The following is a 10,734-nucleotide window of genomic DNA, read 5'->3' on the forward strand; positions in this document are numbered from 1 at the left end:
TAACTTTTATTATTTATTTATATAAATTTATTGGCTGCCCAACTCCAGTGTATTTCAGGCAGTGTACAAAACTAGGAAAAAACAGCTAAAAATATAAAATCAGACACACAGTCCAGAGTAAAAAATGTGATGAACAATAACAACAAAAGAAAAAATATCATAAGCATCAAACTGTCCAGAATCCTAGTAATGTGCAGTCATCAATATTTTTGGGGGGGAGGGGGAGAGAGGCTGTTCCTAAGGGTGGGAGCCACAACAGAAAAGAACCACTTCCTAGGTCCCACAAGATGACAATGTTTAATGGGGAGGACTTGGAGTGCTCCCATTCTTACTAGAATGTACTCTGCAGACAGAAACAATTGGAGAGAAGCAATCTCCCAGATATTCAGAGCCTATAAAACTTTATAGGTAATAACCACATACATCATTATCAAGAATGGACTGAATAAAAATTACAAAACTAGAGCATACCACTTTAGCTAATTATTATTACTGTATTGATCACACAGTCACATATTTAGAGTGAATTTGGTATTTTTTATGAATATATCAAATCCTTTCAAGGGCCTGGGGTAGGCAGATGTCATCTGATGGTGTGAAGGTTATCACCACAGCATGTAAGCTGACCCAAGTAATGCTGTTTTTTTGCAATTGGTAATGGTGTTCACGTGGTGCTACAGATGTTTGGGGATTGCCTATCACTATTGTTACTATCTTTGCTTTCTTTTATAATGCATTATTTTGAAAAATTTGAAATCAAAGCTGAATGGTGGGATTATCAGCAATTAAACTTGAGCAGTCCCTGTTATTCTATATACAAGAATAACTGACAGGACTCAGATAGAACTTGATAACTTGGATTGGAAGCCAAGAGAAAATGACAATGCACAAAACCTGCGCCCCAAAGGTGACATTGATCCATTGTATTTGTCAAGAGTTGAGGAGTATAGAATTCCTACAAGTGAAGCAAACTGGAGGAAGAAAAGTATGGCCTGAGCCAGGAAGCCTTGCTGAAGGAAGTCAGTCAAGGAAAGCTCTTGAAAACAACAAAGGTGAAAGGTGAAGACTGAATATAGAAAAGAAACAATTGAAAACCGATTTTTTAATTGGAAGAGCAAGCCAATGGTCAATACTTGGAAGAAAATAGATTAAAAACCCTATATGGCCTTGCTTAAAATCAAGACTGTTAAAGAAAGAAACTGAAGGCTTTATTTTAGTGGCTCAAGAACAAACTTTGTCAACTAACTGCGTCATGGCAAAAATACAACATGCAACAAACGGCAAATGTCACCTTTGTAGGAAAAGGATGAAACAATTAACTTTTTGATCAGTGGCTGCAGCAGGAGCAAAATTTAACAAATTACAAGCAGCAGCATCACCAAGTTGCCAGAGGTTTGAATTTATATGTAGTAAAAACTATGGGGACCATCAAAATTGAGAAGGTTTTGAAAAATGAGCAGATTATTATGGGACTTAAAGATCCAACAGAGAGGAATCTTGTTCATAATAACCATTAAGACCAGAGGTGATTCTAAGGATAAATGGCAGTAGAAATTCTGATCATGGAAAACCAAAAAAAGAGAAAAAACAATCCAGTTTTGGAAAGATCTATGGGAAACTTCAATAGACTATAATAAAAACTTTGGATAGATAAAAGAATCTGAAGATGAATTTAATAAAATCAAATGAAAGAACTAATAATTACAGCAGAAATGATTAAAAATTAAGAACTGGACATCTCTTGGAAATTATCAGTTGTGTGGCTTTTGGCTCAAATATCTGATTACCTTACATCCAATTATAGCTAAACATCTTAATGAAATATTGCACAAAGAAGACATCAGTGATTGGTTATTCTGGAAAAACTTACCTGATTCAAAAATACCAAGTGAAAAGGTCAACACTAGTAAACTATAGGACAATAACATGCTTGCCTACAATGTTTAATCACCGGCCTAGTAACAGACAATATCCAAGACTGATTAGAAGAAAATAACATCCTTCCAGTAAAACAAAAAACAATAAAAGGAAAAGCAGAGGCACAAAAGATCAACTTCTGATTGGTAAAATGGTTCTGAAGAATTACAAAAAGGTGAAAAACTAATTTACACATGGTCTGGATTGATTATAAAAAAAGTGATTCATTTAAATTTCTCCTTTAAATTTCTGGGAGTCTACCTCTGCGAAGATCTGACCTGGAAAGTTAATACAACCCAGGTGGCCAGAAAGGCCCAACAGAGGCTTCACTTTCTCAGGGTCTTGCGGAAGAACAGGGTAGAACAACGGCTAATGACCCTCTTTTACCAGTCTACTATAGAGAGCGTCCTCTCGTACTGTATTGTGGTTTGGTATGCTGGTCTGACAGCCGCGGATAGGAAAGTATTACAGAGGGTGGTGAACACAGCACAAGACATTGTGGGCTGTCCCCTGACACCACTGGATGACATCGCCAGGGCTCACTGCCTTGGAAGAGTGAGGAAAATTCTCAGGGATGACTCACACCATGGACAGTATCTCTTTACTCTCCTACCATCAGGTAGGAGATATAGGAGTATAGCCAGCCATACCAACAGGCTGAAAAACAGCTTTTATCGATGGGCTGTTAGGCTTTTGAACGGGATATAATTTTATAAACTTTATGCATGATTGACTTGCGAGGCCGGTGTGTTGTGCAATTAGCTCACATGGTGTAATAAGATGGAGGGTTTGTGTCACTGTAAGTTGGGGGTGTGGGCATGAAGAGAGCCTCAGCCAATCTCAATGTATACATGGTTGTACTTTGACAATAAAGGTTCATTCATTACCACCTAGATGGATTATCAAATATTTGCAAACAACTCGTCAATAAAATCATTAGAACGCTTATAGAAAAAATAATGAAGCAGTGGAAGATAGAATTGGTGGTTAGAAAACAAATATGTGGGTTTGTCAATATTAGGAAAGACATCTTCCAGGGTGATTTAGTAATATCCTTATTATTTGTCATTGCTACAATCTTTGAAGAAAATAAATCTTGACTACCATACTACAAAAATACTAATAAAACCTCCTATTTGCTTTATATGGATGATCTGAAACTTTATGGAAAATTGGAAATCAAAATCCAATCACTGACAAATACAGGTAGTCCTCAACTTACAACCATTTGTTTAGTGACCATACGAAGTTACAATGGCACTCAAAAAAGTGACTTATGAGCATTTTTCACATGAACATTGCAGCATCCCTGTGGTCATGTTATATCAAAATTTCAACACTTGGCAACTGGTTCATATTTACTTATTTTTAAATAAATGACTCATAAATAAATAACTGGCTCATATTTTTGACGGTTGCAATGTTTTAGCATCATGTGATCACTGTTTGCAATCTTCTGACAAGCAAAGTCAAAGGGGAAACCAGATTCACTTAACAACTATGTTACTATCTTAACAACTGCAGTGATTCACTTAACAATTGTGCCAAGAAGGGTTGTAAAATGGGTCAAAATTCACTTAATAACTGTCTTGCTTAGCAATAGAAATGTTGGGCTCAACTGTGGTCATAAGTCAAGGACTACCTGTGAGGTAAGAATATTTAGCACAAAACGTAGTAATGAGATTTGGCCTAGGGAAATGTGCTACAGTAGCAATAAATTGAGATACAAACACAAACAGTAATGGGACTGAAATACTGAATGGCCAAGCCATCAGGAGCCATTACAATGAAGCCTACAAGTATCTGAGCATTTTACAGTTGAATAACATTAAGCATGGACAAGTTAACAATGTGATAAGTAAAGAATACATCCAAAGAGTGAGAAAAGTGCTAAAGAGAAAATTGAACAGTGAAAACACCATCAAAGTCATCAATAATGGCCCATATTTATGATGCAATACACTGCTTGATTAACTGACACAAGCTGAACAAGTTTAGACTGAAAAGCAAGAAAGCTAATGACTATTCACTATGTGTTACATACTGGAAGTAATATTGATAGATTATATGTGCCATGCAGAAATGGAAGCAGAGGTTTACTTCAAGTGAAACTATAAAAGATAGCAAAGAGCAAGCATTGAAGCAAGTTAAAAATTGGAACTTTTTAAATGTAAGGGGGGGAAACATGAAATGTACAATTATTTCAAAAAGAATAGAATGCTGGCAAGGAAAAGTATTGCTGTACATGGTCAATTTTGACAAAAGATTAAGGGGAAAATGGAGAAAGATAAAAACTGGAAATGACTTGGACTAGCACATTAAGTAAGAAAGTGAAGGCTTGATTTTGGCTGCTCAAAAGCAAGCTATTCAAACTAATGGAATAAGACCAAACTGAAAAATCATCAAATGATTTAAAGGGCAGACTGGGCAAGGAAGCAGAAGAAACAGTAGATCATACACTCAGCTCATGCAAGATCACACCAACTGATTTTAAACAACATAACACAGGCACCAAAATGGATTGATGTTCCAAACGGGAACATCTGTAAAAAAAAAAAAATTATGATGTGCCAGCAATGAAAAATTGGTAGAAGCTTATAGTTGAAAAGTTGAAATTAGCACTGTGTGTCATTTCCAATTATACAAAGGATAAAAAAGTCTTGGCTCATAAATCTGTCAATTTACGAAAGGCAACGCTGTTTGGATCCTATGCCGATAAATTAGGACATACTAGATTTTTGGGAAGGACTTGACACCTATGAAGGCCAACACCAGCTAAAGAACTGGCAGGTGTGATTTCACATCATTGTGTGTAGTAGTAGTAGTAGTAGTAGTAGTAGTAGTAGTAGTAGTAGTAATAATAATAATAATAATAATAATAATAATAATAATAATAATAATAATGATACCTAATTATTTCCCCCTTGACCAACCGATTTCAAATAACTGTCAACTCTCAACCTTGAACTTCGCTAAGGCCCACATTGGAATACTCCCGTTTAAAGTGGTATATAGCTTTATCACCACCACCACCCCGCCCCCAAAGCAAACTGAAATATTGTAGAATTATAAGGGTGATAAAAATTTCACCTTTCTTGATGTTGACCCCTTATTACATAGTTGGTCTGCTTGGCCTCGCAAGAAAAAAAAAAAAGAAAAAAACAAAGAGGGCCTCGTCTGAGCAACGCTACAGACTTACCCAGCCCAATCTCCATCCCGCCAATGAGAGCCCTTGCGTGTTGTTTCCATACGGCAGACACCCCCAGCCGTTTCCTCCCCTTCGTGCTTTTGACAGAACGGTCTTCCAGGCACACAAAGACATCTTTCTGTCTTGGAAGGGAGAAGGCCGCGGGGGAACAAAAGAGGAAGGCGTCTGCCTCCTGGCTGCTCTCTGCTCCCTTGTGTCTGGTGGTGGTTTTTTTTGTGTTTTTTTTTTGGAGGGGGGGGGGGAAAGGCAGGCTTACAAAGGGGGCCGGGGGACTTGTGAGGCGAGCTTTCTCCAAGCCGAATACCAGAAGGCCGCTCTGGAAAGAGTCGGAAAGTGTGTCAATCCACTCATTCGGCATTTAAGGCCTTGTTCGGGTTGCCCTCCTACTTTGGATCCCCCGGCATCTCAGAGACCAGCTCATAGGAGGATGCCTCACGTCAGCGCCTCAGCGCGGCTGCCGGGCCCAAGTCCCCGAGAGGCAGCAAAGCAGGCTTGGAGGCCGTAAGGGGAGGGGGGAGGGGAGAGCCGTCTTCCCGTCCACCTTCCCGGCCTCTTCTCTCCCCACCCCCACCCTTTTCCTCTCATCCCGAAACCTCCTGGCTCGCACACCCCGAACCAGCCGGCGAGGATGGAAGGGGCTGAGGAAGAGCCAGACAAGGGATGCGCCGCCAGTCCCCGTCAGATGCGATGCAAAGAGAAGGCGGGAGAAGCGGCGGCAACCGACGGCGGCGGCGGCAACTCCCTCCTCCCTTTCTTATTCCCGGCGGCCGTCCCTCATTCACTCCCTCACTCACCCGTCCATCGCCGAACAGGACAAAGCGCTGGCGACCAGGGCAGGGAGCCGCGCAGCTAGCGAGTAAAAAGAGGGAGCGAGAAAATGGCGGCCGGGCCCCAACGGAAAACACCGAAGGTTGCCGAGCTCTATTAGGTTCTGCTCCCCATCAAATCGGCGAGCTCTTTTGTTCTCAATGGGCATGCGCGAGGTGGCTCGGGCATGCTCAGTCCACAAGACTGAGGGGATTTTTTTGCCCTCAACAAGATTAGGAAGGTGTAAAGACAGGCGAAATGGGATGTGCATACACCGGGGAAGGGGAAGGGGGAGGGCAAGACAGTCCTGGGTTCTCCGTTTCGGTCATGAGATTATTGAGGTAGAGGTATTATTTATTCAGGGTCTCCTTCCGAGTTACATTTATTTACATAGGAAGATGCCTTTCAGAGTAGCTCATTTTGATCTGAGAAACCTTTCATATCTACACTGGGCCTCTTTTTTTTTCCCCTTCGATGTAGTAAATATTGAGTAAATGTCTACTGTATTTTACACTTTTTGCTAGGCTCACACCACATCTTCGGTCAAACATACAGTTTCTTATTTGTGAACAGCTTATTTGTGACCCAAGCTGGTAAGGTTTTTGCAGTGTTACTCAGACTCTATATCCTAAGTAAAAGTTTGAAAAATACAGGGAACACCGAATCAAAAGTCCTTGATTTTGCCTTTAAAAACATGGGAATTCTTTTAAGGCAGGAGATAATCATTATGACTGCACTTGTATATGCTTTCCCATCCAATTTTTAGAGGTGTTTCAAATTCAATTATATACCAATTACACCAAAATTAAATATTTAATTTTATTAATATACTCTTAAGCCTTTTAAGCCATTATTACCACAACGTCTGGGCAAATTTGATGACCTGAGTGGTAAAGAGGCTAGGAGCAAGTGGAACTCTAATCCAGTTAGAGTTTTAAATATATTCAGTATTAGTTTTATTTTGGGGTTGATTATGCAAGATCATAATCAGCAAGTTTAGACAAGCAGTAACTTGAGACCTATTTACCATTACAGGTAGTCCTCAACTTACAACAGTTCGCATAGTGACAGTTCAAAATTACAACAGCCTGGAAAAAAGTGACTTATGACCATTTTTCACACTTATGACAGTTGCAACATCCTCACGGTTGCGTGATTTATATTCAGATGCTTGACAACTGACTCACATTTATGACAGTCGCAGTGTCCCAGGGTCATGTGATCACCTTTTGCAACATTCTGATAAAGTCAATGTGGAAGCCAGATTCATTTACCGTGTTACCCTCAAAATAAGACCTGGTTTGTTTGGTTTTTTGCCTCCAAAAGAGGCACCAGGTCTTATTTGGGGGAGGGCTGTCTTTTCCACTCACCTCGTGGCCGCAGTGGCACCGCCTGCCCCATCCAGTTTGCCCACTTCTGTGGCGGAAGGAGCAGCTTCAGTTTGCAGCTGAGAATGAAGCTCTGACTTGCATTTCGCAGTCAGAGGCCTTTGTGGAAGGCCTGTGCAGCCGAGAACTGAGCTACGGATTGAATCCATAGCTCAGTTCCCGGCTGCATAGGCCTTCTGGAAAGGCCTCTAACTGCAAAATTCAGGGCCGAGCTCCCTTCTCAGCTGCAGAATGAAGCTGTCCTTTGGCCACAGAAGAAGTGGGCTGGCGAAGCAAGTGTTGATCCATGGGAGGCCTGGTTGCAATGGTAAACTCCATCCCTGCCCTAGCTTGATCTTCAGGGCTTATTTTTGGAGTGGGGATTATATTAGGTCCACTCCCAAAAATCAAGCTAGGCTTATTTTTGGTGTAGGTCTTACTTTTGGGGAAACACGGTAACAACCAAGTTACTAATTTTAACAACTGCAGTGATTCACTTAACAAATGTGGCAAGAAAAGTCACAAATTGGGGCAAAACTCACTTAACAAATGTCTCATTTAGCAACATAAATGTTGAGCTCAATTGTAGTGGTAAGTTGAGGGCTACCTGTATTCTGTAAATGTTTACATGTTGCTACAGATAGTTCTTGACTTGCAACCACAGTTGAACCCAAAATTTCTATTGCTGAGCAAGACAGTTGTTAAGTGAATTTTGCCCAATTTTACAACTTGCTACAGTTAAGTGAATCACTGTAGATGTTAAGTTAGTAACATGGTTCTTAAGTGAACCTGGTTTCCCCATTGATTTTGCTCATCAGAAAATCACATTATGTGATCAAATGACCCTGGCATGAATACATGCCAGTAGCTAAGCATCAGAATTTTGATCACATGACCACAGGGATGCTGCAATGATTGTATAAAAAACAATCATAAGTCACTCTTTCAATGCTGTTGTAACTTTGGTCATTAAATGAAGGGCTATTAGTCAAAAACTACCCGTATTTGCATGATAGATAGATAGATAGATAGATAGATAGATAGATAGATAGATAGATACATAGATGATACATAGATACATAGATTGATTTGTTGTTGTTGCAAAGTCGTGTCCGACCCATCGCAACCCCATGGACAACGTTCCTCCAGGTGTTCCTGTCCTCTACCATCTTCTGGAGTCCATTTAAGCTCACACCTACTGCTTCAGTGATTCCATCCAGCCACCTAATTCTCTGTCGTCCCCTTCTTCTATTGTCCTCAATCTTTCCCAGCATTAGGCATCAATTCTTTGGCGCTCAGCCTTTCTTATGGTCCAACTTTCACAGATGGAACCTCTTGGACTAAATGAGATGCCGGTATGTAAAGCCACTCAGTCTTGGCCGGGTTGAGCTGGAGCCTGTTCTTCCCCATCCAGATCCGTACCACTTCCAGGCAATGGGACATCACGTCAAGGGCATCGCTGGGTTGGTTCGGGGTAGAGATGAAAAGCTGGGTATCATCAGCATATTGATGATACCTCACCCTGAAACCATGGATGATCTCACCCAGTGGCTTCATGTAGATGTTGAACAGGAGGGGAGAGAGGACTGACCCCTGAGGCACGCCACAACTAAGGGGCCTCGGGGTTGACCTCTGCCCTCCTGCCAACACCGTCTGCGAACGGCCCGAGAGGTAGGAGGAGAACCACCGTAAAATGGTGCCTCCCACTCCCAACCCCTCAAGACGTCTCAGCAAGATACCATGGTCGATGGTATCAAAAGCCGCTGAGAGATCTAATAGGACCAGGACAGAGGAATAACCCCTATCTCAGGCCCACCAGAGATCATCCACCAGCGCAACCAATGCTGTCTCCGTGCTGTACCCGGGCCTGAAACCTGATTGGTACGGGTCCAGATACTCAGTTTCCTCCAGGACCAAAGGGAGCTGCCGAGCCACCATGCTCTCAACAACCTTCGCAAGGAAGCGAAGGTTGGAGACAGGACGAAAGTTATTTAAAATAGCTGGATCCAATGCAGGTTTCTTGAGGAGGAGCCTCACCACCGCCTCCTTCAAGGCAGTGGGGAAGCACCCCTCACTCAAGGAAGCATTAATAACTGCCAGGAGCCAGCCTCGTGTAGCTTCCCGAGCCACATAAACCAGTCAGGAGGGACACAGGTCCAACAAACCTCTGTCCGTAATTCTTTAGGCACTCAGGTCTATCAGATCTAATTCCTTAAATCTATTTGTCACTTCTACTGTGTATTCATCAGGGATATGATTGGCCTAGTGCTTTCCCCTACTTTTTTCAATTTAAGGCTAAATTTTGCAACGAGAAGCTCATGATCTGAGCCACAGTCAGCTCCTGGTCTTGTTTTTACTGACTGCACCTTTGACTGCAGAGCACATAGTCAATCTGATTTCTGTGTTGGCCATCTGGTGATGTACATGTGTAGAGCTGTATCTTGAGTTTTTGGAAAAGTGTGTTTGCTATGACCATCGTATTCTCTTGACAAAATTCTATCAGCCTGTGCCCTGCTTCATTGTGTACACCAAGGCCAAACTTGCCTGTTATTCCGGTTATCTTTTGGCTTCCTAGTTTAGCATTCCAATCCCCCATGATGATAAGGACATCATTTTTTGGTGTTAATTCTATAAGGTGCTGTAGGGGTTCATAGAACCGATCAAATTCATCCTCTTCAGCACCAGTGGTTGGGACATAGACTTGGACTACTTTGATATTGAATGGTTTGCCTTGGATTCGCACTGAGATCATTCTGTCATTTTGGGGATTGTATCCCGGTATTGCTTTTCCTACTTTTTTATTGACTATGAAAACTACTCCATTTCTTCTGAGGGATTCTTGCCCACAGTAGTATACCTGATGATCATCTGAATTAAATTTGCCCATTCCTGTCCATTTTAGTTCACTGATTCCTAAGATGTCGATGTTCAGTCTTGTCATCTCTTGTTTGACCATGTCCAGCTTGCCTTGATTCATGGATCTTACATTCCAGGTTCCTATGGAGAAAATTTTTTTTACAGCATCGGACTTTCCTTTCACCACCAGATACATCCACAGTTGAGCATCCTTTCGGCTTTGGCCCAGTTGCTTCATTCTTTCCAGCACTACTAGTACTAGCCCTCTGCTCTTCCCCAGTGTTGTGATTCAGGGTCAGCCTGTGGGTTCGGCAGTTGGGTCGGACGACTCAGAGGAGGAGGAGGAGGGGGGTGTTGAAGAGCTTGCTGAGTGGGTTGGACAGCTTGATGAGAGCCCTCAGCCAGGCCCCTCTCACCTGGTCACGACGCAGACCCAGCTGTGTGAGCCTGACAGCGTGGATGAAGATTACCCACAGCTGGCCCTGTTCAAGGACGCCCGACGCAGGAGGCAGTCAATCAGGAGTAAACAGAGGAAGGCAATGGGGCTCCTCGGAAGGAGGCAGAGAGAAGCCACGCCCT

The 10,734-nt window shown here is 42.1% G+C and overlaps 1 protein-coding gene across 9 annotated transcripts in view; it reads right to left on the reverse strand.

Moving 5' to 3' along the window:
• The window catches only part of PTBP2 (polypyrimidine tract binding protein 2), a gene marked incomplete at its 5' end in the record, with an annotated part of 116,530 nt that extends 110,429 nt beyond the window's left edge, over nt 1–6,101 (reverse strand). For 5 of the 9 annotated variants that reach the window (XR_014492098.1, XR_014492099.1, XR_014492100.1 and 2 more), the window contains one exon: nt 5,920–6,101. Coding sequence is in view for 6 of the 9 variants with exons in the window: in XM_083359418.1 (XP_083215544.1) it covers nt 5,920–6,101 (182 nt within the window). The remainder of the gene's footprint in view (nt 1–5,919) is intronic. The other 4 variants (XM_083359422.1, XM_083359421.1, XM_083359420.1 and 1 more) reach the window with 2 other exon arrangements.
• Nucleotides 6,102–10,734: the final 4,633 nt, after the last annotated feature.

Source organism: Vipera ursinii (genome assembly GCF_947247035.1).
Source record: "Vipera ursinii genome assembly, chromosome: 3".
NCBI lineage: Eukaryota > Metazoa > Chordata > Lepidosauria > Squamata > Viperidae > Vipera > Vipera ursinii.